Source organism: Centrocercus urophasianus, unplaced genomic scaffold (genome assembly GCF_019232065.1).
Source record: "Centrocercus urophasianus isolate 14NV4802_14NV808 unplaced genomic scaffold, USGS_Curo_1.0 seq_62, whole genome shotgun sequence".
In the NCBI taxonomy this organism is placed as follows: domain Eukaryota; kingdom Metazoa; phylum Chordata; class Aves; order Galliformes; family Phasianidae; genus Centrocercus; species Centrocercus urophasianus.
This window is the reverse complement of record NW_024885222.1, coordinates 249,315-276,503: the sequence shown is the minus strand read 5'-3', so window position 1 is coordinate 276,503 and position 27,189 is coordinate 249,315. Positions and strand designations below refer to the sequence as shown.

The 27,189-nt window shown below is 46.4% G+C and overlaps 1 protein-coding gene across 3 annotated transcripts; it reads left to right on the top strand.

Moving 5' to 3' along the window:
* Window positions 1–602: 602 nt before the first annotated feature.
* On the top strand, window positions 603–26,887 carry ATP6V0A1 (ATPase H+ transporting V0 subunit a1). Of its 3 annotated transcripts, none has more exons than XM_042836550.1 (21): window positions 603–677; window positions 856–992; window positions 1,138–1,216; window positions 1,515–1,612; window positions 2,145–2,273; window positions 6,815–6,897; window positions 7,704–7,830; window positions 9,050–9,132; window positions 9,807–9,900; window positions 11,239–11,451; window positions 12,045–12,195; window positions 12,386–12,525; window positions 13,271–13,428; window positions 13,862–13,952; window positions 14,686–14,804; window positions 15,123–15,339; window positions 15,877–15,984; window positions 19,099–19,206; window positions 21,519–21,636; window positions 22,071–22,242; window positions 26,457–26,887. In XM_042836550.1, exons 2-21 carry the CDS (start codon window positions 876–878, stop codon window positions 26,548–26,550), a joined length of 2,499 nt encoding a protein of 832 aa, XP_042692484.1. In that variant the 5' UTR covers window positions 603–677; window positions 856–875; the 3' UTR covers window positions 26,551–26,887. The 3 variants fall into 3 exon arrangements, with proteins under 3 accessions (XP_042692484.1, XP_042692483.1, XP_042692485.1); XM_042836549.1 differs by having other exon boundaries at window positions 6,794–6,897; XM_042836551.1 differs by lacking the exons at window positions 603–677; window positions 856–992 and having other exon boundaries at window positions 1,210–1,274; window positions 6,794–6,897.
* The last annotated feature ends 302 nt before the right edge of the window (window positions 26,888–27,189 follow it).

Here is a 27,189-nt window from a genome sequence, read left to right as displayed (position 1 = left end):
TTCCTCTCTATCTCTTGCAGCACGAACAGCTTCTCGGAGCTGTTATTGAGCGGTAGATCGAGTTTGACCTTTGGATCTCCCTGTAGGCAGGGACAGTGCAAACAGAAGCATCGTTCAGCTTCAAAGCAAACAGTCAGAAGTGTGGAGTTGAACAAGAAGGTGAAGCACAGCACGGGCGCCGCGCTGCTTTCTGCTCAGTTCTGCGAGCAGCACGTTCGGCAGCGCAGCTCTGCAGTAAGACGGCGGCGCTGCGGACAATGAGTCGGGCACGGGCCGGCAGGGCGCGGAGCGGCAGGCGGGGCTGCGGCAGGGAGCGGCCCAGCCCCGCAGGGAACCCCGCCCTCAGCCGGGTGCCGCCCCGCAGCGGCTGCCATCAGGCCGTGGCTGCAGCGCCCCGGCCCCAGCTGCTCCGCGCGGCCGCTTCCCGCGCGTCAGGCCCGGCCGCGCCTTCACACCTCGGCCACGCCGGACGTGACGTCATCGCCCGTCGCACAGCGCACAGTGACGTCAGAAGGGCCGCAGTGCGGCAGAACGCGCGGCTTCCGGTCCTCCCGCGTTGTCACTTCCGGTGCGGCCCGGCGAGTCGCGCCGTCTCTAGGAGACGTGCGTAGTGACGTCAGAGCCGGGCGTCGCTGCCGGTCAGCCGGTGGCCGAGGCGGTGCGGGTGGTGCCGGCAGGTAAGGCGGCGACACCGGGCGGAACCGGGCCCGTGCGGCCCCGCGGGGCTTCTGTCCGACGGGGCTGAGGCTTCGCTTCCAACCCCGTGCGAGTTCGAAGGGCGCCGTGAGGGGGCGGCGGGGTGGCCCGCCCGGCTGGCCGGCCCCTCCCGTGCTTTTATCGCCTCTTCTTCGTCAGAGGCCGCGGTGGGCGCCGCCATGGGGGAGCTGTTCCGCAGCGAGGAGATGACCTTGGCCCAGCTTTTCCTGCAGTCCGAGGCCGCGTATTGCTGTGTCAGCGAGCTGGGCGAGCTGGGGAAGGTGCAGTTCCGCGATGTGAGTAACGGCGGAGGCAGGAGAACCGGCCGGGCCACGGGAGCGGCCCGCTGCTCCCCGCCTGCCCCCTCGTTGCCCCCCCGCTCCCATCTCTGGGGGTCCCTGACATAAGGGTGGTGTCGAGGAAACGTTTTTCTCTCGGCAGCTGAACCCGGACGTGAATGTGTTCCAGCGGAAATTCGTTAATGAAGTCAGGAGGTGTGAAGAAATGGACCGAAAGCTCCGTACGTCCCTCGCTGCGTCCCGGTGCTGCAGCATTTATGGGGAAACGAGTAACGTAGTGTAAGCCTAGAACAGCATTAAAAGGCAAAGTGCAGTTTGGAGAACTGAAAGCTGCCTTTCTTCTGTATGTCAGCCAGTCAGGCTGCATCCAAGGATTCATTTCCTGGTTGAAAAATAATCCGATTGCACCATCTTGTAGGTGAAAGGACTTGCAGATCAGCTGATGGGTGTGGGTTAAAGGAGTGATAACTTGACATTAAGGTGTCTTTTCAGCTAATGTTGATGGTACTGTCTTTTCAGGATTTGTTGAAAAGGAGATCAAAAAAGCAAATATTCCTATCATGGACACGGGTGAGAATCCAGAGGTGCCATTTCCACGTGACATGATTGATTTGGAGGTAATAATGTGTCTTAAGTAGTGTTTGACCTCGGTGAAAGCATGTGGCATCAGCTCCATGGGCAGACATCTGTTGTATTTAATGGTAGAGACTCATTAGCCATGGGCCCCACTCACTTGAAACGCGTCCTCATCATCAGTTTGATTTTAATTCACCAACACTGTTTTGCTTTCACATTTATGCAGATATGGCTAAAAGTGAAAGGCAGTGCTTTGACTCACTTAAAGAAGTGAAATTCCTGGAAAACTGTTCGGCAGCACGATTTATAGTGACTGGGTCAGAGCTGAGCTTTTAAGGGCTTGTGGTGATGTGAAGAATGCTGCGAGTCCTACCTGTAGTGGAGACTGCCTGAGTCTGAAGTGTTTCAAGCAGCCCGAAGAAAATGTCACAAATAGTTTGTGTGCAGCCTCCACCATTGTATGCGAATCTCACGGGAGCATAAAGCAGCCTGTGTTGTTTTAATAGATTTAATAGCACTTATTTATTCAATTGCTTTAAGGCACTTTTTTTTTTTCCCTCTTCTTTCTTGCAGGCGAACTTTGAGAAAATTGAAAATGAGCTTAAAGAAATCAACACAAATCAGGAAGCTCTGAAAAGAAACTTCTTGGAGCTGACAGAGTTAAAATTTATACTGCGTAAAACTCAGCAGTTTTTTGATGAGGTCAGAGCACCGGGGGTGGGTCGGCACTCGGGCAGCAGGTTCTTGTCCCCCAAACTGCCATTTGTATTCTCAAATGTTTTCAGTTGTTTTGGGCAGCAGATCCATCTTCCTGCTTTATCTAGGAAAGCTTCTCAGTTATTTTCTGTTTCTCATGCACTATGCATAGCCACCCATGATTTACCTCTTTAATTTTTTTTAACTTAATGGTTTCACTAAAAATATGCAAAATAAAGTACCAGTAGTTCTGAAAGCATGTTGACAGGATGGAAATTTGCAGGTACAGTGAGCAAGAGTTTCTTCGTGATGTGTACAGATAAGCAGTCATGCCTCAGTTACACAGAGGTATTAAAATCAAACTTCAGTGTTTGAAATGTTGTATGGAGATTGTTCATTAAGTCGTAAGACAAAGTTCACTGAAGTTAATGGATTTGTTTTTAACGTGTTGAACCTTTGATCAAGCCCCCAAAACTTTTAGAGGTGAGTTCTGGAGGAAAAGAGCACTTAAAATCAGTAACGTTTTGTCAAATGAGAGCCAGGTCAGAGAGGGACGTACATCTCTGGTGTCACTTGTGTGTATTGGCCTAAAGCCTGAATAACAGAAAACCTGTCCTTCATCTTAAAGCATCAGTATCTCAAAACCCAGGCAGTTTTCTCAAAGAGCTCCTGTGTGGCTGTTGAGTAGTAAAGACGGTTTTTGCTGAGAATGTCTCCAGTCTCCTCTGATCAGCGATTTGATCAAAGAGGGCTTATTGGATGTGGCTCCTGGTGTTCACAAAGGCTGTGATCAAGAGGAGCTGGGCTTCTGCAAACTTCAGGCCGTTTACCTAACGGTTTTTTCTTGGCTCAGGATGGTGCCTGTTCAGGCAGTAAGATTATTCCTGTGCCAAAACAGGCCTTCCTTGCTGCTGGTGTAGATGCTGCCCGTGTGATCTGTTGGTTGCTCGTGGGGTTTGTTCAGAGCTTAAAGACTCGTCTTCGAGTGTTGAAAGCCCACCTGGAAGTTGCTGAGAGTCTCTGTGGATGACCAGCATGAACTTGGTAATCTGTTACATAGCTGCATTCAGATGCTGATTGGCTCTCCTGTTCTAACTGAATATTGAGTAAAGCCTCTTGCACTTGCATTAATTGCACTCATCTAGCGAGAGCTGCCTACTGCCTTTCTTCAAGGACAGTGTGAACATACTAAAATTAATTTCCTACTGAAAAATCTGTCAGACCTTGCATAAGGAGTCCTTGTGTCAGACCTCCGTGAACTGGGCAGTGAAGGTTTAGATGTTTATCCTCCTGCTTGGTGACTGTATTCTGCAATAATAAAACGTCACGTACTGCTGCAGATAGAAGCAAACTGAGCAGTCCATGTGTGAAATCCACTGAAGTTGTTGAAACTTTGACTATTTCTCTTCACACTGTGATCAGAAAGCTGTGCGTGAGGTCCTGGCTAGCCCAGGCCTTCTGGGCATTGTGCAGTCCTAGGTGTCCTCAAACACTGAGTGCTTTACTTTGTCATGCTGTCATTTGTATGGTACCTTCAACACTGGAAGACTTCAATGAGTTGTAATCAAGATTGTGCTATTCATAGTAATAAGTTGCACAAGAAATGGCTTGCTACTTAGTCTTTTGTATTTGGCATTTGCTGTCAGGAGTTTCTGCAATGGGGGTGGGAGGTTGTGAAGCTCTTTCAGTTCTTGCTATGACCGTTCTTGTTAGCAGAGCCATTTCTTGTTTCAACGCTGTGTTGATGATTATGCTCCTTTTCTTAGTCTTCTTGTTTTTGCTTATAAAGAACAGTCTGGGCTGGAGAGATTTCTCTGAAAGTTTTGCCATAAGCATCCTAAAGTGTGAGCGTAAAAGAAGACTGGAAAAGTAATGGTTAATGGCATGCAGTCCCCGTCTCTCTTCCCTCTAACTCTCTCATCATCTGCTTCTCTTCTGTTTGTTTCGCATCTGTCATTTCTGCCTGGGCTCTGGGTTAATAAGCGAGGTGGTGAAATGAATCCCTTGTCATCCTTGTGAAAATTGATTTTTGTTTGGATCGTGACCTGGAAGGGGCTTGAATTGCATGGTGCTGTGGGCAGCAATCCAGAGCCAGCACAGAGCAGAACCTGAATCGAGGGCGTGGAAAACTAAACTTTCCTCATACCTTGAGATTGAAGGTGCTGATGAGGGTGAACACTTCAAACTGAGTGTGACCTGATGTCACAGCAACAACAAAAACACATAAATACGGCTTCACAGTGACTTGGATGTTTTGCTCACTGCTGGAGGCAGCTCTTGCTCAAAGGACATTTCCTGGAGTTTCATCTTTCTGCATCATTGCTGATGGCCCTTTGATTTCCTTGTGGTCTCTCCACTTTCTGTTTGTTAGCTCTTTTAACACTGACACACCTTTAATTCCAGAACGGAGCGGATCTTACCGCACCGTTTTCTTTGTAGAAAGAGCATGATCATCGAATTAAAGCACTTGGGAGAAAAACTTTAAGTGACACATTTGGTTTTTTTCTTTTTTATACAAGTAAATTCTTCTGTATGTAAATTCTTGTTTAGTGAAGCCAGTCTAGCCATCTTTTTTTCCCACAAGCTGTTTGGTAGTTTTGCTGAGCAGGGCTCCTCTGTTTTGTGAGCTGTCCCACGGGAAGGGCGCAGCCCCAAGAGGGTCAGAGGTGGCGATAAACATGTGTGCAAACTCTCTCCAAATGAGGAGGATCCAAAGTTTTCACACGTGCTGATATTTTTTGTTCTGTGTGCTGAAATGTGGTGCTTCAGCTAGACTGGCACTGCCTCCCCTGCATCATCAGAGCATCTTGCTGGCTGTTAAATGCAATACAAGCCTCTTGAAATCCTAACTTTGTCTCATTGTTCTTCAACGTTCTGAGATCCTAATGTCAAATGATTGCTGGTATGTTCAGTGTGTACGTTTTCTTTTGGGGTACCAAACTTTTGTTGTGTCCTCTATGGAAACAATGTGAATATATTCATGGAGTTTGTTTGATGCTGCAACAAGTTGAGTTAAAGATGAATGAACCAGAGCTTCGTTTTACATTTCCAAAGTAAATTAGGGGCTCCCCTACTTTTGTAACGTCTGTAAGCTAAAGCAAATGCGTGGACAAGCCATTGAGCTGCATTTTGTCAGCCTTACAAAAGCTTTCCTTGCCCACAGTGCTTCCATTTGGGAGGCAAGTAGAACGTTGCTGAGTTTTCCACTAAAGCTATCGTGCGACTGTTGCACAGATGAAGGCAGCGTGCTGTGTTCACAAACTGTCTGTGTGCTTTTGCAAGGCTGTGTTGCATGTTCTGCTCTCAAACTCTACCTTCAGGTGTTTTGTAGCAGTCTCCCCTGCGCTGCGGTGGGGAAGAGCTGTTCACAGAAGGTAGAATTGGGCTCTCTGTGCGTTTCTCCATTTCTCTGTATAAGCTGCAGAGGTAGAAATCACTGTGTTGTGGGGCTCTGGATGAAACACGAAGGTGGTGCACAGGAGGATGTGGTCTGAGCATCCTTCCTGACTCAAACTGCTGATTCTTACAAGCTACGTTCCCAGGAATTCTACTCTGCAAATTTCCTGCAGTGAGGGACTGTGTGAACTGCTTCCTGTTTTAATGCCCACTGGTCAGGAATTGAAAGCATCCTCAGACTGCCTTAAGCAATACATCTCACTTGTCTAGGATAATAAATGCAGTGAATGGGGTAAATATCTTGAAGAATAAATGGATTTAAGCACTAAGCATGCTTTTAAGGTGCAAGAACTGAGGGAGGATTTTTTACAGCCAGTAAGGAACAATTGTTACCTGGCACTTGCAGTCAGAATCAGCAACAAGATCTGCATCACGGCGGTGTGACGAGAAACATGGAATCCATCGAAAGGTTGTCGCCTGGTTCCAAGATGAAAGGGAATTGGCTTGTGTGTGAGACGTGGCAGAAGGCAGACATGGGCAGGGCACGTGCATCTTGCACCGTGGTTGTAGGACTGCACTGCAGAGTGGAAAGCTGCCCCAAGGTTAGATGAACTGCCGGACTCGGATGAACCACGACCTTCTGTCTGTGCCAGTGCTGTGTGTGCAGTTGCACAGGCACTCTGAGTGCCTTCAGCATCTTTATTAATATGCAGAAAATGCTCAAACAAGGCAAGAGTGAATCAGCATCTACTTTTTTTTTCTCTCCATTTTGAGATGTCAGAAAAGATGAGTAAAAAAAAAAAAACAACAAAGGTTCTTGGGAACATAACTTGTATTTAAAGCAAAAGATTCTTGGTATTCTACCTTTCTTCAGACTTATATAACCCACAGCCTGTTTATTCTGTTGCAGCAGCCTTCAGACCTTTCTTGTTCAGGAGCTTTGCTTTGCCATTCCATCTTTTCCTCTTGTTGTTTTCCTCCTTGTGTGATTCTTGCTGTCTTGTCTATCACCTGTCTCCTTCTTCTGCTGTTTTGTTCTGACTTTTGTCTCCCCAAACTATCTCCTGGTTCCTCGTTCCCTGCATGCCACTAACTAGTTTCATTAGATGTTAATTGATTTGTGAATTCAGGCTGAATTGCATCATCAGCAGATGGCGGATCCAGACCTGTTGGAGGAATCCTCGTCACTCCTGGAGCCAAGTGAGATGGGAAGAGGTGCCCCCCTGCGGCTTGGGTAATGGCAATTTGTGCTGTCTTCTGTCTTGTGTTAACGCAGCTGCCTTTTGGTCATCCTGCAGAGTCTGCAGTGATTTGAGCACTGTTGTTGCAGGATTTAGACTGTGCTTAAAGCAGATGAAGGCTGACCTAAAGCTGACTGCCGGTCTGTGCTCTTGTCCTGCATACGTGAACTTCTACATGAGGAACTGTACTAGTCTATTCCTTGTAAATTGTTCTGTTTGCTTTTTCAGACACTGAGCTCTCACAGCTTTGTTGAAACCAGTAACTGTGAGCATGTACTAGCATGAAAAAACGGTGGTTCTTTATCTTTGTCACAGTTAGGTTTATTAGCTAGTTTCCATGACAAGGGGGTGAAGGGACCCACAGATCCATGCCCTGGGAGGAAGCTGCTTCCGGGCTGTTTGCAGACCTGTGTGACTCTGTGTGGGCACGGGGATTTGAGTCAGTGGGGTCTTCTGAAGCTCATGCCTAGAACACAGTCAGTGCTAACGCTGACCTCTCTAATCCTTCACATGTGACGTGCCAGGAGCCTGACGAAATGAGCAGCAGTGGGCTTAGAAACTGTATGCCTAAAGGCATTTGTGTCCTCTTCTAGTCAGTAATTTTTTTAATGGACAATTCTGTTAAGTCTCAGAGCTTGGTGTCGTGCTGCTGTTTTTGTTCCATCTCTGCGTATGCAGAGGACTTCCCACGATGCATGAAGAACGGCTTTCGAGACGAGATTTGGTAGCTTTCCCCACGCTGCCGAGCTCCAGCTGGTGTCGGTGCTGTGGGCGCAGGGCTCACGCTGTGCCTCTCCAGGTTTGTGGCCGGGGTGATCAACCGCGAGCGGCTCCCCACGTTTGAGCGCATGCTGTGGCGCGTGTGCCGAGGGAACGTCTTCCTGCGGCAGGCCGAAATCGAGAACCCGCTGGAGGACCCGGTCACGGTAAAGTTACCCGTCCTTTACGGTGGCTAAAGGCTCAGATGTGTAGAAGGATCCACTCACAGTTTTATGCCTCTTGCCCTCCTGAGCTCCACCAAGGCAAGCTTTTGTGTTGCGGCTCTTCACAGTGCCTCCTTACCGCATTTTAGGCTTCAGTGACAAAAGCAGAGATGGGCGATAAGCCCTGCTGCAGGGGGACGTTGCCTGTCTGCCACAAGCATGCAAGTGCAGCTGGTGTGTGGACTAGACTTCCGTGCAAGAGAGGCTCTTTCAGATGGCAGCAGTGCGTGGCAGCCGTGGCTCATTCAATTTGAACTTGGTGCTTTTCATAATATCTTAACCAGAAATTTAAGTGCGCGCCTGAGAACGGTTGGCTTTTTTGCAAGTACAATTAGTAAATCTTGTAATTGGGGCTGGTTTTACATAGTGTCATCTCTGCTCAAATATGTGGACAATATGCAAATTTTTGGATCTTAAAGTGGGGGAAAAAAAAAAAAAAAGGCTGCATGAAGGCTGCACTGGAACGAAGACGGCGTATTAAACTCACTAATTGCCTCTGTTTCTCATGCAAGGCTCCCTTGTTCTCCTGTCCTAACTTCTGGTGGCTGACCTGTTCAGTTATCTGTCAGCAAGGAGAGGCTTTGTTTTTAATGCGCAGCACTTCCTTAAATTGAGGTTACACCTAATGTAATTAATTTCTAGACATTATGGAAGTATTTCCTAAGTGAAGTAGAACAATAACTTGTCAACAAATGCAGGAAAGGGGAACTGGCTACCAACATGAAAACAGCTGTGCAAAGAATGTGCTCTTGGCCTCCCTGGAGAAAAAAGGCCGCTGAACTCCATCTTTTTTTAGTTCCCTCTTTTTGCTTGTTTCTGTCGTCAGCTGCCCACAGTAAGTGATGATACATCTATTCATTGCATCCCTGTTCTTCTGGCCATTTTTCCCAGATTTTCATGTTTAGTCTGTGAGATAGGATGGATAACCTAGAACATTTTGCTTCAGTAAACAGAAATACAGAAATAGTATTGAGGCCAAGAAACCCTGACTCTGATCCTTGTGATTTTCTGTGTTAAGGTGCATTCTTGACTCGCTGTGCAGTTATGGTCTCTATGTGTACAGATTCCAATGAGGGGAAAGTAGGACACTGTTGTAACTCGCTGTAATGCTGATATTTGGAGCTGGCTGAGCTGTTACAACACACCCTTTCTTCTGTTCTAGGGGGACTATGTGCACAAGTCTGTATTTATCATCTTTTTCCAAGGTGACCAGTTGAAGAACAGAGTCAAGAAGATATGTGAAGGGTACGGAAGTTACTTGGAAGGCTTAGAGCTGGGCATCTTGCCGCGTGTAACACTCAGAAGAACGCTCTCAAATATTTGAAACACATTGAAATGGCTTCATATCCACAGTTTTCAGCTCCTTGCTCTGCGATGACTGTGGAAGTACATACTTTGACAGCAAATAAAATGTACCAGATACAGCTGTATCATTTGCAGTCACACTGACTGCTCCCTAAGCCTGTAGCGCTCAAAGCAGACAACTGCTTTGTGTTAGAGAATGCCTAAAAGCAACGGGCTTTGTGCTGAACTCTCACGCAGGTCTGTCAGGCTGCCAGCAGGCAGCACTGTCTCAGGAGACCAGCAGTGACTGCTTCTAGCAGCAGCTGCGTTGGCATGATAGGAGCACCCTGAACTGGGTGGCTAATCGACTTCACAACGGTGCTTTTGGACTGTGTTGGTGCAGGGAGCAGAGGTGGTGTTTGGTTTGCTTTTTGTTTCTTCAGTATTCAACTTTGTTTTGGCCTTAAGCAGACTTCTATACCCGTCTGATTTGAAGGCTGAAGCAGTGCTTGGCTGGCTTTGCTGACATTAAGATGCTCCTTGCTTTATTTCTGTGTTTAGTCTCAGCCATCTGTTTCCCTGTGGGTTAATGTTTCTCCCATCTTTGTTACTAAGGCTGCCTGTGTGTCTTTCAGATTCCGTGCCTCCCTCTACCCATGCCCAGAAACACCACAGGAGCGGAAGGAAATGGCTTCTGGTGTCAACACCAGAATTGATGATCTCCAGATGGTAAAATAAATGCAGTCAATACTTGTTTGTGTAATTAATAGTTAAATTCATCTTTGGGTCCTATTAAAGAGAATCGTTTTGGCCTTGTTAGGTGACCATGTTTTCAGCTGGCAGTAGCTTGAGACCAACGCTGAGCACTGCAGGAAAGCTGCTGGAGGCTTTCTGCTCGTTTTCTTTTTCAGACTTTAGAGTGGTGGTTTGGTCTTTGCTGTGTCTGAGCAGTTAATTATATACATGTAAATGGTGTCAATATAGACCTGAATACCAGGGAGCAGAGAGGAATGTGCATGAGTAAGAAGATACTGTGCTTCCAACTCTGAAAGCATGCTTGTATAATTGCCTGTTTCATCTTCAAGAGCTTAGAAAACATTTTTAAACTTGTCTCCATGTTGAGATAACGATGCTAATTTTAACCTATCGAGCTTTTCTGCCTGTCTTCATGTTTTCACCTTCTGCTTTCCTAAAGAGTTTCTGCATTATGATTAAACTGTTGTGCAGCAGCCTAAATGCTTGTTTAAAAGCAGTCAGCACACGAAACTATGAAGTGCCAGCTCTGAAATATTTGACATTTGCTTCAAGGAGGAAAGGCCGTATGTCATAATGCAGAAAAACCAGAGGGATCTAAGAGAAAATCAGGAGAAAGTTCAGGAACTAGAAGGAAAAATGGTTGCATTTGAATGGCTTATTTGATACAGAACCCGTATCAGGCTGGGAGATTTGTGGTGCAGCTGTTTAGTAAAGTAGATAAGAATGCAGAAGCAATTTGACTGTTAACATTCAGAGCTGCATGTGATAGCTGTGCCCTGTGTCCTCACTTTCCCTTGAGTCTCAGACTTTCCAGGCTGTGAATCTGACTTTGCCTGAGTTAGACACGTTCCAGTTGGAAAACACTCAGTAAAACACACTTTATCCTTTTAGGGAAAAAAAAAAGTGTTGTGATGTTATTCGGGGTTTTTAGGGGGTTTTCAGGTGCTGTGCGGATCGCCTGCAGGACTCTTCTCTGCTCTTTTAACCTGGGTGGAGGAAAGAATGTTCTCTGTGGTCTCTGAACAGCTTAGCTCATTGTTTGAAATACCCACTGACCTTGGGGTTGGAGGAGGAAAGTAGTCAGACTATACCTGGAAAGAAGCCCCAACCCTTTTAGCAGAAGGGAATAATTAGTATGGGAACTAAAGCGTCACAGCGTGTGGAAGTGCTGTGCGTGGATGGGGCCAGGGCTTATTCATCCATTGTCTGTTGAATAAGGCTTGTCTTGTTGGTCAGCCCTGCTGTGCTCTTTGTATGCTGTGAGTTTTGGCTGCTGATTTTGCCTCATCTTTGTCTCACTTTCCACGAAAGGTGCTGAACCAAACTGAGGATCACCGCCAGAGAGTTCTGCAGGCAGCTGCTAAAAATATTCGGGTCTGGTTCATCAAAGTCCGCAAGATGAAGGCCATCTACCATACCCTGAATCTGTGCAACATTGATGTGACACAGAAGTGCTTGATTGCTGAAGTCTGGTGTCCTGTTGCTGACCTCGATTCTATCCAGTTTGCCCTCCGGAGAGGCACTGTGAGTAGCTGCTGCACGGCTCCTGTCTGCTGTTCAAGCAGATCTCAGCAAATGCAACAGGAATTAATTGATTTTTCTGGAAACCGCTTCTTTAGACTGCTCCAATCAGCCCTCACAGAGTTTATCTAACGTGCAGGAGTCGTGGCTGATAGGTATTCTGCTGTGCACCTTACTTAGTTACAAAAATGTTGTGTAAGCCTTCAAGTTCAGGGAAGTGCCGTGATAAAACATTTTCCTGTGTTGGAGTCATTTGTTCAGCCTGGCTGTGCTTTGCAGTCCTGCTGTTTTTACATGCAGTGGAACTTAAAGGAACGATCCAGAGCTTTAGCAAGCTCACTCCCTCTGCTCAGGTAAAAATGAAGACTTGGGCGCCTTGAAAATTTTATTTCTGCTGTTACGTGACAGGGAGAGCAGAGGAAATTTGGCAGCCTTCTTCAAGGGCTGAAGCATCTTCCATCAGGGAAGCAGTCTACAAAAATGAAAGCCTGTACTTCTCCAAATGCTGGCAGGAAATAAATGTTTTACTCTGTCTTCCATTGGCCCAAGGAATTTGCTAATCCTGATCTGTTCTTTTTCTTTTACTTCCACAACAGGAGCACAGTGGTTCCACTGTCCCATCTATTTTAAATCGGATGCAAACCAATCAGACCCCACCAACATACAACAAAACCAACAAGTTCACCTGTGGCTTTCAGAACATTGTTGATGCTTATGGCATTGGAACTTATCGGGAAATAAATCCAGGTAGATCCATACTTCAAGAAGTAATGAAGTAATTTCTAGTCATGGTGTTCCTCCATTGCCTGTCCTGTGTGAAAATGTCTAATATGGGACTTTGCAGCCTTTGGCAGCGGGGAACAAACTTTGGAATCTGCACTGTAGTAAATCTGGGCCTGGTCAAATACAGTGCATCAGGAGTGCCTTTCTCTTACAGCCCCATATACCATCATCACCTTCCCGTTTCTGTTTGCTGTGATGTTTGGAGATTTTGGCCACGGAATCCTGATGACTCTGATTGCTATCTGGATGGTGCTTAGGGAGAGTCGTATTCTGTCACAGAAAAGTGACAATGAGGTAAGGAGGGGCGGTGTGCTCAGCTTTGTGTGCAGTACAGAGCTGTGACTGGATTTACTTGTATCTCCCCCTTTGTTATTCCTTGAAACAGGAAGCACGCAAGCAGAATGCCAGTCTGTACAGCATAGACTGAGCTGCATGTTACTTCATAGTAACAGTCAGTTTCTTTGTTTTTGCTTTCAGAATTTTGTAGGAAATTATTTCTTTTAGACATTTGAAGGAAATCGTTTACTGAGTGCAGTTGGACAGCTAAGCTGCTGTAAATGAATCAACCAAAACCAGATCGGATCATAAAGGCTTGCAATCATTGCACAATTCCTAGTGTTTGAGCACACAAATGTGTGCATCTCCATGATTTTATTTTTTCTGCTGTTCTGGACAAGTCTGCTTTGCTCAGGGCTTAGATTGATAGGAGATGAGTCAGTTAATGTCCATGGACAGAGCGTGGAGAAAGCTGGAACAGGGTCAGCACTGCTGAGTTCCAAAGTGGTGCTGCCAGCTGGGGTTTGCATCACTCATGGAGTGCAATTTATCCCCCTCAGCTAATCAGCCTGCTTATCCTCCACATTCGGGTTCTGTTCTTGCACAGTTACCTCTTGCACCCTTGGTCTCCCTCAAAACGGATGCTGTGCTGTCAGTCCGTGGGCCAGCATTGCTTGTTCTGCTGCCTGCTTTTTGCTGTTTTGTTTGTGTGAGACATGTCCCTTGTTCTCACAGACTTTCTCCTCTCCTCTTTCCATATTAGATGTTCAACACTGTTTTTAGTGGTCGATACATCATCCTGCTGATGGGGCTGTTCTCCACTTACACAGGCCTTATCTACAACGACTGCTTCTCCAAGTCTCTCAATATGTTCGGCTCGTCATGGAGCGTCCGGCCGATGTTCTCCAAAGCCAATTGGTCGTGAGTAAATAGTTCTTAATTGAATGAAGTGTGACAGTGCCAAGTAGGTGATTTATCTTTCACCGTTGTCTTACCAGTTCTAGAAGACAAAAACTTCTGGACTCAGTTTCAGGTGGAGTAGGAAGAGGGGTGCAAATGTGATACCTCTGGAGTTTCGAACCTGCTTGTTTTCAGGAAACTCACAAAGATGCACTTTATCACCTTTCTTATTGACGTAGCGCCATTCCTGTCCCTCTGTCTTTTCCTTGTGACACAGCGTAACAGGTCAAGAGTCAGGTCTGTTCCTGGAAAATCTTCAGGGCTGCATGGGAACCTTACAGTTCTCTCATTTTGAGATATCCCTTGCACTCACAAGGAAGAATGCTGTTAGTTTTAAAAGGAGGTCAGCGTTGCTTGTGCTGACATGTTGTATAATCTGCTTACACCCAAACAGAGATGAACTGCTTAAGACTACTCCTTTGCTTCAACTGGACCCTGCTGAAGCAGGAGTGTTTGGTGGCCCCTACCCCTTTGGCATCGACCCGGTAAGAGCTCTTCCTTCCTCTGCTGTCCTTCAAGAACATCCTGTGTGTAAACACAAAAGGATCTGTTTGAATCACTGTGAAAGTTTTCCACGTCCCAGCAAAAGGTGTTTGAAATAGTCGTGAATGATGAAAATGAATCTAGTTCCAAAGAGGCAGGTGCAGGGTGGAAAGACTTATTCTTGGGACGATGGCAGATTTCTTCCTCACCCTTTCCAACCTGCATTTTAGTCATATCTGGGATGAGACTTAGAAATCGCTTTGTGAAGTTACTTTTTTTCCTACTTTGGAGAAAGCCAGTTCTCTTTCCAGTCAGTCTTGGAAATGTAATTTCTGAGTAACAGTCAGTTTGTAGCTGCCTGTTTCAATAACGCTACTCCTTTGCTTTTAGGATTTGATAGAAAAATTTGCATGTGTTCCACATGAAAGATGAGGTGGCAGAAAGTCAGAAGTTACGTGTAATTTCTCGTTGAAATGTATGAACAGGTTTTCTGTCGAGATAGCAGCCCTCTGCACTCCTTTCCTGCTACTTTTGGCAAAATGAAAATAAGCAAGGTTTGATTCCTGCTCTGATGGTGGGATCAGTGAGGGTTCTTATCAGAAAGGCTGTCTGCTGAGCTTTCCTGAGCAGATCTCTGTATGACAAACACGGGTCAGCTGAAGCGGAACATTTTCATTCTTTTGTGTTTTCCTTTCACTCCGTGTTGGGCTGACTCACTGTTGCTGTTTTTCACAGATCTGGAATATTGCCAACAATAAACTGGCCTTCCTCAACTCATTTAAGATGAAAATGTCTGTGATTCTTGGCATTATCCACATGCTGTTTGGTGTCATGTTGAGTCTTCTCAACCACATGTAAGAGCCTGATTCCTGTTTTTCTGATGGGAGAGGAGGCAGAATTTCTCTGGCTCTAGTTTGTGTATCAGTTTAAGATGCAGAAACCTCAGACTTTAACCTTCTGATTGAAGGGCATAGTAGTTAATTCTGTGTGTGCATATGACTACACGAGTCAAGTAATTAACTGTGTTTAAGACCTAGCTCTTACAGAAATGCACAGCCTCTGCAGTTTTGTCACCAAACTCCTTTTTCCTTCTCATGTAAAGTTTTTGCCCTACATCAGACTAATGCAAACTAAATGTAATTTTAAACTTTCCTCTTTTTATTTTCCTGTAGATACTTTAAGAAGCCACTGAACATATACCTTGGATTTATTCCAGAGATGATTTTCATGTCCTCGCTGTTTGGATACCTCGTTATTCTCATTTTCTATAAATGGACAGCCTACGATGCTCACACATCAAAGGAAGCCCCAAGCCTTCTAATACATTTCATCAACATGTTTCTGTTTTCCTATGGTGATACCAGTAACAAGATGCTTTATAAAGGGCAGGTGTGTACTGTTTTTTGAATCGTAAGGTCAGAGGTGCTTTGCGATATTCGTCTTTGATTGACCTTATAATCACTGTTAGATTAAGCACTTTGTGAGAGAAGAAATGTGGCATTGTTTCTGAAGCCCAATGCTGTGTAATGCGGAAGAAAGACACATTTTCTGTGTGGAGAGTTTATATCAGTCTGAGCACATCAGCTGTGGCTCCAGAATACGTGGATCCAAATCAGCAGCGGGAAGTCAGTAGGGATGTTGCCCTGCACCTACAGTGCAGTGCCTCTGCGCCCAGCAGCACGTGTGAATGCTGCTTGCAGGATCTTTTGGCTTTCCCCTCATCTGACCGGTGTCAGTGTCACCTTGTGTGCAGGCAGCTGGGCAGCTGCAGTCAGGTATCAAGTACAGCACATCTTGGAAGAGAGAGTGTGTGACGCATCCACGTAGTCTGGGAATTCAGTCATTCAGTGTTGCTTAAGACTGCCTGAAAGCGTTTGTGTGAACATGGACTATCACTAAATCACCTGAGGCTTGTTTCTTTTACAGAAAGGACTCCAGTGTTTCCTCGTGGTGGTGGCATTACTGTGCGTGCCGTGGATGCTGGTAGCTAAACCTCTGGTCCTTCGCCACCAGTATTTAAGGAGAAAGCACTTGGTGGGTGACGACTTTGTATGTTTTCAGTATGAGAACAAATTATAATTGAAAAGCTGTTTTCCACCTTGTCCTTGGTCTGTGGGTTCACACTGTGTTACAGACCTGTAAAGGCTCTCTGCGTGTTCCTGGCCATTGAGGCAGGCGGCTGTTACTGGAGGCGAAGCATTGCCTGCCTGCTCCTCAAACTGGATCCAGTGTCAAACCAGCTTTAAAAACCCTGCCTGTTGGTAGTGATAAAAACACTAAAACCGCCTTGAGCATTGTCAGCTGGTTCAGGAACCCAGTCTTACTTGTTGCTGGATGCACTTCTGGGCCTTTGCTAGGGTGATGATGTAAAAGCAGTGGAGTTAGCTTCATTGGCCTGCAGACTTAATAGCCATCTTTGGTAAAGCAGTTCAGATGGTTTAAAAAAGAAGATAGCACAAGTCTATTTCTTTTTTATGTGAGAAACTATCTCCTGGGGTAATCTCTAGGTTTCCAAGTGTATTGTAAAGAATCCTTCCTAGAAAATGCAGGAACTTGGCACGTGTGCACTGGGAATACTTGAAAACTCCCCCTGCATGTATGGCAGATAGCTTTTAGGATGTTAAGCGAGTCAAAGATCAGTCCAGTTAAAGACACTCCCTCTCCCTTCTCTGACCATCTTTCATCCTCCCATGTCCCCTCCATTCGTCTCCCTTTCTCTTTTTGTCTTCCTCCTCCTCCCCTTCTTTTCTTCCATTCGCTATCAGGAAGGGCAGCCCGTGGAGGCCCAGGTCAGCACAGTCCCGAACGCGCAGGCACTAGAGGCAGCAGCGGCTGCAACAGTGAGTGGAATTAAAAATCACCTGATGGATTTGTATCGAATTAACGAGAGAGCACGAAATGTTCCTGAATTCCATAAGTGAATGACTACTGCACCTTTAGGGTGAAAGAGACTTTCTCTTGGAAAGAGCAAAGCTCAGCAAAGCTGATGCATTCTGGAAGAGCTGCCAGGCTGCTGGATAATAGTTACATACGCACAGAATGCAGGCACCTCTTTGCAGGAGTGTTGCTGAAATCACAACCTGCAGAGCGGCACAAGAGTACCTTGCTGCCACATCCCCCCAAGTTAAGTTCCCCTTTTTCCTTTTCTTGCATATTTGTTTAAGCGAGAGTAGGATTTCTTTCATTGAAGCATTTTTGTTTACGTTGTGTTCCCAGGCATTTTAGTGATGGCCTCCCAACATCACAGCAATAATTACTGGTTTGGGGCATCTGTGCCTGTGTGGCACTTTGACTTAAAGCTGCTGTAATGAGGTGGTGCACAAATAAGCTACAGGCAGCCCTTCAGTGTGAAAGCTTTCTGGGAGAGCAAGGATTGCAGCAGCTCCAGAACTTCATCCCATCCCCTGTACATCGTATTTTAGATGGGTTTTAGTTCTGAATGCCACCTCTCTAACAAGCTGAAGTCTTTCAAGCTATGAAACACGTTGTACTTTGTGTCAGAGGTGATTTGGGGACAACTTCTTAGCTGTTGGCTCCTGTTTCTGTTATGAAATCTTAAGTAGCTACACAGGTCAGAAAAGACAGTGCATCTCTTGTGCATAATTCATCCAACATATTAAGTGCATCCAGTAAGAGAAGCTGTGAGTGAAGATGTTTGCTTGAAGTGTGGTTAGAACTGAAGTTGGTTGGAGCTTTTGGAGCTGTGGGAAGTTTGGCTGCAGAGAACAGACACAAGTTGAGTGTGAGGGAAGAGTTTCAAGGTACAGATTCATGCAACCAGGAACATAGAAGTGGAATACTGATACTATTTATCAGTAACTACTGATATTTTTTTTTTTATTGTGATAAAAATCGTAGTAGAAGTGCTATCTTAGCTAGAAATGTAGTCTGGCTGTTTTCATCTTATTTCTGTTTTCAGAGCATAAATGCCTAATTTATTTTTTTTAGAAACATCCCAGCCAAATCTTAAATTCATGTCTGATATTTTGGGCAAACGTTCAGCGTTAAGCAGAAGCTGGCCTTTAAGAGCAGATCAGCTGAAGAACAGCATGCTGAGCAGCAGTGCTGCTGGACGCCAGAGCCGTGCGGTGTGAGAGCAGTCGGCTCTCAGAATCTCAGTGCTTCATTTTTGCCAGCCCTAAACTTACCAAGAATTAATGTTGCTACGTAGTTTGTTTGCATTCCATGTCACAGATGACCCCAGTACAGTCCTGAGGCTGAACACAGGGATTTTGTTCCCATTTGTGGCACTTTAGTTTGCTTCTGTAGGTAGGTCAGAGTCGGAGGTGTTCACGTCAGATCAGTCACAAGCATTCTGTGTCTTTGGAACACGTGGCAGGAAGGAGGAATCCTGCCGTGCCACTTGCTGAGCACAAGTCCAGAAATAGTGATGTGCCGCTCAGCCCTCCGTAGTGTGGCGCATTTACAGCGCAGGAAAGCTCAGCTGGAGAGCGCAGTCATGGTGGGCAGCTCTCTGCCTCCATTCTCGGCTGTGAGGCTGCAGGTGCCTGCCATGAGCCTCACGTTAACGGTGACTGCAGTCACTGGGTGACTCTCAGAGGGTGTCAGATTGGTTTGTGGCTTTACTCTTTTCTGCTTGGAGTGCGGTGGGTTTATGGCTGCCAGACGCTGAATGTCAAAACAATTCTCTATAAAAGGAACTGTTTGCACAACGCAGAATTTCCATGTGAGGGAAAGTCTGATTTCCCACGTGTGTTGCTGTGCCTGACGTGGTGTGTGTGCATTTCTGAGCCGCGGTGTGACTCGTCCCACCTACAACAACAGTGGTGTTTCACTCGGGTTCTACGTGCTTGCTTCACAGCTGCTGTTGTGCAAAACATTGGTCTGTTCACATCAGTTACAGCAAACGTCCTCATGAGAGATTGGGCATTTGTTTTACTTAGGTTTGCAATTACTTTATAGAACGTATCAAGTATTCATTCAGACCTTTTTTCCCAGCCTTACAGGATTCAGCATCTTTTCTATCCAAACTGAGAGAAGGAATTGTACAGCTGATTAAACCTGGGCTTTAATATTTTGTCTTCTTCTGTGAGCAACTGCTGCTGTGCACGGAGTCAAAAGAAGCTTCTGCTGTCATAGTAAGCCACAAACAACACTTTTTATTATTTCTTTTTCTGCGTGTATTAGGGAACACACAACTTTGGTGGGATCCGGGTGGGCAATGGACCGACAGAGGAGGATGCTGAGATCATCCAACATGATCAGTTGTCGACCCATTCTGAGGAGGGGGAGGAGGTAAGTACCTGAGCGTCCTCTCTCAGTGCACGTGGGAACAGAACGTGCTGGTTTGGCTGTATTTTCCAGTTGTTTAGATAGCAACATTCTCAGTGAAGTGTTTTCATAGCAGTAAAGTACTGCAGTCTTCTGGTCATTCCCAGGACTTCAAGGCAGGGAAAAAGTATAATTTGCAGGCAAAGGGAAATTTAGTTCTGTTTGTCTTCATTAGAAGGAACCACCATCTCACAGGCTGTGCAGTGAGGGTTGCAGAGTGCTTTTGCTGTTTGCTTCTCTACTGTTAGCCACAACCCAAAGCCATTTTTCTATAGTAGTGAGTTCCTACCTGTATTTGTTCTGACTGCTGGGGTTGCACTGCCTGCTTTGCTGTACTGCTGGTAGAGAAGAAAAAGGAGACAATCTCTTTTAATTTGGGAGTTTGTTGCTCCACGTAGTGCATGTGATTTGTTACTGCTTCACCGTGTCGTGTTTAGGAGGGATGATTGAATGTGTTCATGATTAATGTTGATTGAGACACCACACTAAATGTGAACTTATGTTTTCAAGCCTACAGAGGATGAGGTGGTAAGACTACAGCCAGCTTTGCTGCACTCATGTGTATCTGGAACATTTCCCATTGGTGTAAACCACACACTGAATTGAGCGTTATGTCATGGCATCTTTTCCAAAAGATCCAGCTGTTGCCACGCTGCAGGCCATCTTCAATCCTTCATACAGTGTCGCACCCACTAACAGACCTCTGATTACTTCATTTATTCAGCTTGTCTGTCTTATCCCCTGTCTGCAGATCTCTTAGTTCACCCAGAAAGCTGTTAAGCCAGAACTCTGAAACTGAGAAGTTTATGCTTTAAGCTTCTAAAGAAGTCTCATTTGCCTTATGTTGTGTCTTTGGTAATTCTGCATTGCAATAAAACACTTAAAGCTGATATGCCCCCCCCACCCCCTAACTGACTTCCATTTTAAGGACAATACTGGTTGTTGCCAATGAGAAAATACAGCAAATCTGGCCCAGTTTGCATATAGTTCAGCAGCTTAATTAACCTGCATTTTTTCTGTAGGAAGAGAGGCTCTGTTCTGAGAAACTGCTCATTCATAAATAGTTGGAAGAATTACGAGTACTGAGTGGGTTTTAGGAACTCCTGTGCAGAATTCATTGCAGGTGTCAGGAGATCAGTAACCAAATTTGTTACGAAAATGTAAAGGCCGTGAAAGTAGAGTAGTTTTGCAAGAATGATGTTGTCTTAAATGATGCTGAAGGTGGTTCTGTTGTGCGGAAGGTGGACCTGTGGTGTGTAGTTCCATGTGGAACTGGTGTTAATTCTGTAATCCTCTGAAAAATGTGTAAAACCACCCCAACGCGGGGATCCTGCTGAGCCTTCAGCACAGTGATGGATTCTCTCCAGCAGCTGCATGAGGCTGAATTGTCATTGCTGAAATACTCATCGCGTTCCATCAGTTGCACGCTGGTGTGCGATGTGTGCTGGGAGGTGGCACTGTTTGCTGGGACAGTTTTTGCTAAAGAACGTCGCAGCTCTCACTCTGTGGAGGAAGAATTGCACTTCTGACACTTGGTTTAACTTTGCTTACAATATTTACTGCCCTCTGTATACTGAGAGCACAGTCAGCACACGCAGCCTGCTGTGCATGCCTGCAATGCGGGTTGCTCCGTGTCTTTAAAACCACTTTGACTTGACTTAAATATGAGCAGTTTCTGAAGCACAGATTAAATCCAAAATGTACGGAATGCTTTCACAAGGTGAACAATAAGAAACTGTCCTTCATGGCAGACTTCCTTATGATTTCTTAATTATTATTTCAGAGATTCATGAATTGTACAGGTAGGGCTTTCTCAAAACTGCTTTGTGCATTATTTTTGCTTTCAAAGAGGATAAGCCATGTTTTGCAAAGCGGTCTTTTCCCAACGGTGTGCAGTATTGACTTGGCATACCGTCTCTGTTCTTGTAGAAGCACATGCAGCTTACCAGTGAATTCATACGAACACCATCTTGTTGCTGTACAGTCTTTTCCTGGCAAAGTCAATGGCAGAATTCAAGATATCTTGATTTTGTACAATAGGGCATGAAAACAATCATTAAACTACAGCAGTGAACTGCGATTCTACAAAACCCAGTCAGACAGGAGAATTTGGTTTTAATTCATAAAACTGACATGCTAACCCAGGAGAAGACAGTACCAGTGTCTGAGTTCAAACACGATGTCCTCGGTGGTAGCGCCAGGTAGTTGCTCGTTCTCCCAGCCCTTCCTGCCTGCACATCTCGCAGCTCTCTTCATCTTCTGTGTTCGCTTTGCAGTTTGACTTTGCTGACACTGTGGTGTACCAGGCCATCCACACCATTGAGTACTGCCTGGGCTGCATCTCCAACACTGCGTCCTACCTGAGGCTCTGGGCTCTCAGCTTAGCCCACGCACGTGAGTACTCCTGGGCTGGGAATCCAGCTCAGTGCCACCGATGGCCTGGGCAAAGGGCAGCAGCGCCGGCGGCTTCCCCAGAGCTCGGCTCTGCGGTTCAGGCACTGCTGGAGGAGGGCAGAGCTGTGTGTGAACACCACTGTCTGCCTGCACAGCACCCTGCTGACAGCCGCCTGGATCTGGAAGGATGGGTGGGATTGGAAGAGCGGAATGAAGCACGGGGCTGCTGAGCAGTGGGCCTGCACTGCGTGCGGCTGTGGGCAGCAATGTCCTGACATACTTGCCTGCAAAAACTCTTGTCTCTCCTGTGTTTCCCACTTCATTACGGTGGAAGATTTTTTTTTCTCGATCTCGGTTTCTGCTCTATAAGAAAACTGCAGCTCTCTCGTGGTTGGATGCTCTGAAATGAGTCCTCTCCTCTCTTCTCCTGGCAGAGCTCTCGGAGGTGCTGTGGACCATGGTGATCCACACTGGGCTCAGCGTGAGGAGTCTGGCTGGAGGCTTTGGCCTTTTCTTCATTTTTGCTGCTTTTGCTACCCTGACGGTGGCAATTCTCCTGGTCATGGAGGGCCTGTCTGCTTTCCTCCATGCTCTTCGCTTGCACTGGTGAGTTACAGCAATGCTCAGAAATCATGAGCTCAGCATGGAAAGGAGATTGATGTCATGTGGAGAAATGCACATCTTCCAGAAGATCGTGCTGGTTGTTACGCAGTGAGTGAGGCTGTAACACTGCGGTGGTGGATGATGCTGTGGTGAGCTGGTCATGTTCAGAAGTGCTGGAGGACCGTAACTCTTCCCTAAACATCCTACAGAAGATGTGCTCTGACAGCAGGAAGTCTTAAATATGGTCAGAGATTTCACTCTTCATTCTGTTAATGCTCTCCTCTCTTCTTATCATAGACATAAACTTGCTTAGAAATTGTGGAGAGTAGCTGAACTGTAATTAAAAATGAATTAGACCAGAGCTTTGTGAACAGTAGGATGGGAACCCTGTGTGAGGTGAGTGAATGTGCTTCTGGCTTTCAGTAGGATCGCTTTTTGTTCCGTCCTTTGGTCTTCTGCCTGGTCCAGTAAGCACAGAGAGCAAAGTGAAGTTCAGAAGGAGCTTTCTGTTTTGCTTAAATGGAAGAAAAACTGTTCTGAACACTTTTTAAAAGCAGTCTCCCAAGTGGGAAGTCTGTGCCTTTCAAAAGCGAGCAGAAACGCCCTTTTTTGCACTTTCCTCCAGTTTCTCAGGAGTGGTAACTGCGTCCCTTTGCTCTCTGTGCTGACAGCCTACTTGGGTGAGCACTGAGATGTTCCAGCCGTCCCTGTAGCAAAGTGAGTGGAGGTGGACCAGGAAATGCAGGGCTGGCTGTAGCCATCTTGTGCTGAGGGAGCCCATGTGGGGGCTGCTGCTGGAAATGGCTGCTGGGTGGTGCTTCTGTTTTCCTGGCTTCTGGCCTAGGAATCTTCATACCAGGCACTGGAGGCCTTCTTGCTGGCTGGCGTTTCCTCATCCTCGTACTGCTGTCACTGTACTGCGTGTTGCGTCAGTGTGAAGGGAGTCCTGCACCCCCTGCCCAGCTCTGCTGCTAACAGTCCAAGAGCAGAGTGAGCAGAACTGTGTGTGGTGTCCCTGGTCTTCAGTGTGTGCAAAACACAGGATTTTTAAACTCTTGTTTGTCTGGAGCGTGGCGCTTGGTGGCACGTTGCTGCATAACAGGAGGTGCACGTTTCTGAGTGCTCTTCTTTGGCAGATGTAACCCTTTTTACTCAAAGGAATGGCCTCAGTTAGGAAAGTGTGTTCTTGTTTTTGTTCATTTATTTGTTTTTTTTTCTGTAGATACCAATTTTGTGTTAACAATCAGACTGCATTTAAGGATACTGCTCACAAAGCATCTGAATCAAGTGTGAGTGAGAGGATACAGCTCAGCAAAGAGAGTTTTTCACATTGTAAAATGTGATTAAAATGACCTGGAAATGTGTAAAGGGAAGATAGATGCATGAATGGCAAGCAGAGGAAAAAAAACAGATAAGCAACAGCAGTAAGCATGCAAGTCACAGGTGCTATGCACAGCGTAGCAGGGCCTTGTTGGGAGCTGCAGAACTGAAGCTCTTCAGTCATATTTCCCCTGTGTTTCAAACTTGTAAAACCTTAAATTACATTCTCCAAGATAGAACCTGCTCAAGTTTAGTCTCTGAAAAGCAATCTGTAGGCACTACTTCAGACTGAATGTGATGTGCTGGGATTGTTTTGCTTTTGTTTGGATTTCCATTATCAGTGGAGTGAAAAGTGCACCTGCAGATGTTCAAAACAACGTGCTGTTAACATCCCTTTTTGTTTCCAAACCTGAAATTGGTAAACTTCCAATGGTTTGTATGGGGGAGGGGGACAAAATATCTGTGCTGGGAGGAGCAGATCGGATTTTGTTACTCTGGGAGGAGAGTCCCCTATCTGGAATTCTGAAGGTGTGGGTGGTTCAGCCTTCCTGGAAAGGGAATCATTTAGCACACATCTCGTTAGTGAGAAGAATGGGTTCTTCTGAGAGTTCTACCTATCAGTGCCAGTTGAGGAGGACTTGCTGTGTGCTTTTGCAGAAAGCATGCATTCCTTCTGCAGGCTGGGTTCTTCTGGGGCGTTTTGGGGTGGAGAAAGCACTCAAAGTGCTGCCAAGATCGCGATTCCATATCAGTTCTGCTGGAGCTTGGTAGCTGCCTTAACTATTCCTTTCATTGCAACATCACTGTACTGAAATATAATGCTGTGTTTGCTTTTTTTTTTTTTTTTTTGCTATCTAGTTTGACATTGATGTTAATGTATCTTTTCTTTAAATCTAGTCAGATATTCCAGTTGAGCAAACACACTTTGTCCAAAAGGAGAAGATGGTAACTGGAAGCAAAGCAGGCTCCCAGCATCATGGGTTGATGCAGAAATAGTTTCAGTGTAGCCACCTTCAGCCTAAAGCAGCATTTTAGGCTCTGTTTTAGGCCTGACTTGGACATCCCTGGGAGGCGCTCATGCTTCTTGTGGACTTGAGAGAAACATAAGTGTGCTTTTTCTTTACCATGTGCTGCCTGGGCTGTTTGCTGCTAATTCATGCATTGAAAGGCCTCACGCCTCAGCACTGCTGAGAATCCAAAACTACCACGTAGGAATTTACCTTCGTAGCAAACAAAAGTTGGGTTTCCTGCTCTCTCTCTCCAGTTGCTTTCTGCTGGGGCTGTGAGCTGCCCGGTTTTCCAGACATTTGGACATTCTGTGACTGCCTGTTGGAAAATCCTTGCAATTGCAGCCTGACGAGCGCTCAGCTGTCACTACAGAAAAATCTGAAGCAAGGTGTTTGTTTCATTAATGCAAGTTGCCAGACAGCATTGTCTGCTTATCGACAGTGCAGTGCTGTCCAGTAAATACTCTTGCAGAACTTGGTCAATGTTGAGACGCAGCTCAGCAGCAGAAGTAGCACACAGACAGGGAGCGTTCCTGGGGACAGCATTTTCTGATTCCAAAAGGGACCTCGGGGTCTGGGTGTTCCTCTGCACAGTTCAGGAAGCACTCAGACGTTTAAGCTGTGGCATTTAGTTGAACCACTTCAGTAGTTCTCCAGGCTCCCAACAGCCGCTCCTTGAGTTTCAGGCACTCAGCCGAGGCTGGTTGTAACTCAGTCTGTCCAAAAGGCACTTTCAGATGTCAGGGTCAGCTGGAACAGCTCATCATTGGGGTTAAAATTGCATTTACAATGGGTTCTGTGTGAGTCAGACACCCAACCAGCTGCCTCTTGTTTTCCCGTTGCTTACGGAGTCGTTCCTGAGTCACTTATGGAGGTGACTGAGGTTCCTGAAAGCTGGCGCCTGTTGGCGAGGAGCCCTTCCTCCCACGTGGAAAATCCTGCTCATCCCAGGGATTCCTCTGCAGGCCGCTCTGATCTCATGTACACCAACAGGCAGCAGAACCAATTGGGGAAAACGTTTTGAAGGTTTCAGTCCTGAGCTCTGCCAAGAAACCCCTTTTTGCCCTGAAATACCAGCGACTTTGGATTTTGCCTTGATTTCAATTTGGGAAAAAAAATAACTGAGTCTTTTTCTACTTATGCTGAATTGTTTTGAACTGCCGTGCCATTTGCTGTCCCCTGATTCCTACAGGCCTGGTGTTCTGGTGGACCACGCAATGGAAAGTTTTTCTCATGAGGCTCATGAAACACCATGCCTGTTTTTAGCGTGACCCACGGGATTCTTTTTTCTCCCCCTATTTGGCTGTTCCCATTGCTCAGATCTCCAGAATAATTCTTTTTTTAAGCCGAGTTATTGGGCACACCAGGCTGAGCTGCGTGCCCTGTCAGAGCGCACGCCCTGAGCTCAGGAGTTGTGTGGGCTTAAACCAAATGCGCCTCAGTAACCAAGCAGCAGTTGCTGGTGGTGGAAGTCAGCAGCATCACGAGGCTGGGTGTTGCTGCAGCTGAAGCAGCCTTTTGGTAACGTGCCCGTGTGTGCTGCTCAGCAAGCATGGTCAGGGGCTTCTTCCTGTTTTTGTTGCTCTTTGTGTTGCCTGTGGGTGGAATCGGAGTGCTGCTGCAGTGCGGCTGTGCTCCAGAAACACCAGAATGGTTTTTGTGCCAGTGGGAGTGCTGCATTATAGCATCTTCCATTATATCTGTTATAAAGGTCAGATTATATATGCTACATGTATAATTCTATAATACAATATTGTAAATATGTTGTAGATATACCTCTATAATCTTTAAAGCTTTACTTTTTATAGTCAATAAGCAACTACTTGCTAATCTCTAACTCCTAGGAGAGACCCGCCTTCCTAACGAGCAATTTCCTTCCTTCTCTTGCAGGATCGAGTTCCAGAACAAGTTCTACACTGGCACGGGCTTCAAGTTCCTGCCGTTCTCCTTTGACACCATCCGCGAGGGGAAGTTTGACGATTAGCATCCCCTGAGCTGCACCCTGAGCTTTGTGTCCCGTCTGTGTCCCCATAGCGAATGTAACTTATTGCAGCAGTCTGAGTGTGACCAGGAAACTGGGAAGCCGCGTGCTTCGGCGTTCCTGGGTTAATGAGTGATCCTGATCAAGAAACTTCTCCCTTAAGTTACCGCTGCCGCGGCACGGCGTGTCGCTGTGGTGTAACTGTGCTGCTGTGCTGTGAATTTCCTGCCGGGTCTGTCAGGGTACTGTGAGAATAACATGGGCTGAGGAGCACAGGGACAGGAGGGCGCAGTACCTCCATCCTGCATAAAGCCTCCTGCTCAGGAAAAGAGATTTCGGAGGAAGTTGTGTGTGTGGTTCCTTGGCGCGGACACGGAGCTGCACGGGGTGCTTCCATGCCTGCGTTGCTTGTGGCGCCCCGTGCTGCCCGAGCTCCGTGCCGGGCGGCCCTGCGGGGCGCTGAAGATGTGCGTGGCAAAGCAGCTCCGCTCCGTCCCCTGCCGACGCCGCTTTTTCTCCTGTGCAAATTGTGGGTCAGCCCCCGCCCTTCTCAGCCCGATGAGGTGCAGTGCTGTGCTGTGTGTTGTGCTGTGCTGTGCGTTGTGCTGTGCTGTGTGCTGTGCTGTGTGCTGTGCTGTGTGC

Excerpts from the sequence above, each read along its gene's own strand:
- ATP6V0A1 (XM_042836549.1), top strand. The coding sequence starts at position 876 with ATGGGGGAGCTGTTCCGCAGCGAGGAGATGACCTTGGCCCAGCTTTTC. Across the intron at positions 6,898-7,703 it reads GGTGCCCCCCTGCGGCTTGG|GTTTGTGGCCGGGGTGATCA; the intron begins GTAATGGCAATT and ends GTGCCTCTCCAG. Across the intron at positions 7,831-9,049 it reads CGCTGGAGGACCCGGTCACG|GGGGACTATGTGCACAAGTC; the intron begins GTAAAGTTACCC and ends CTTCTGTTCTAG.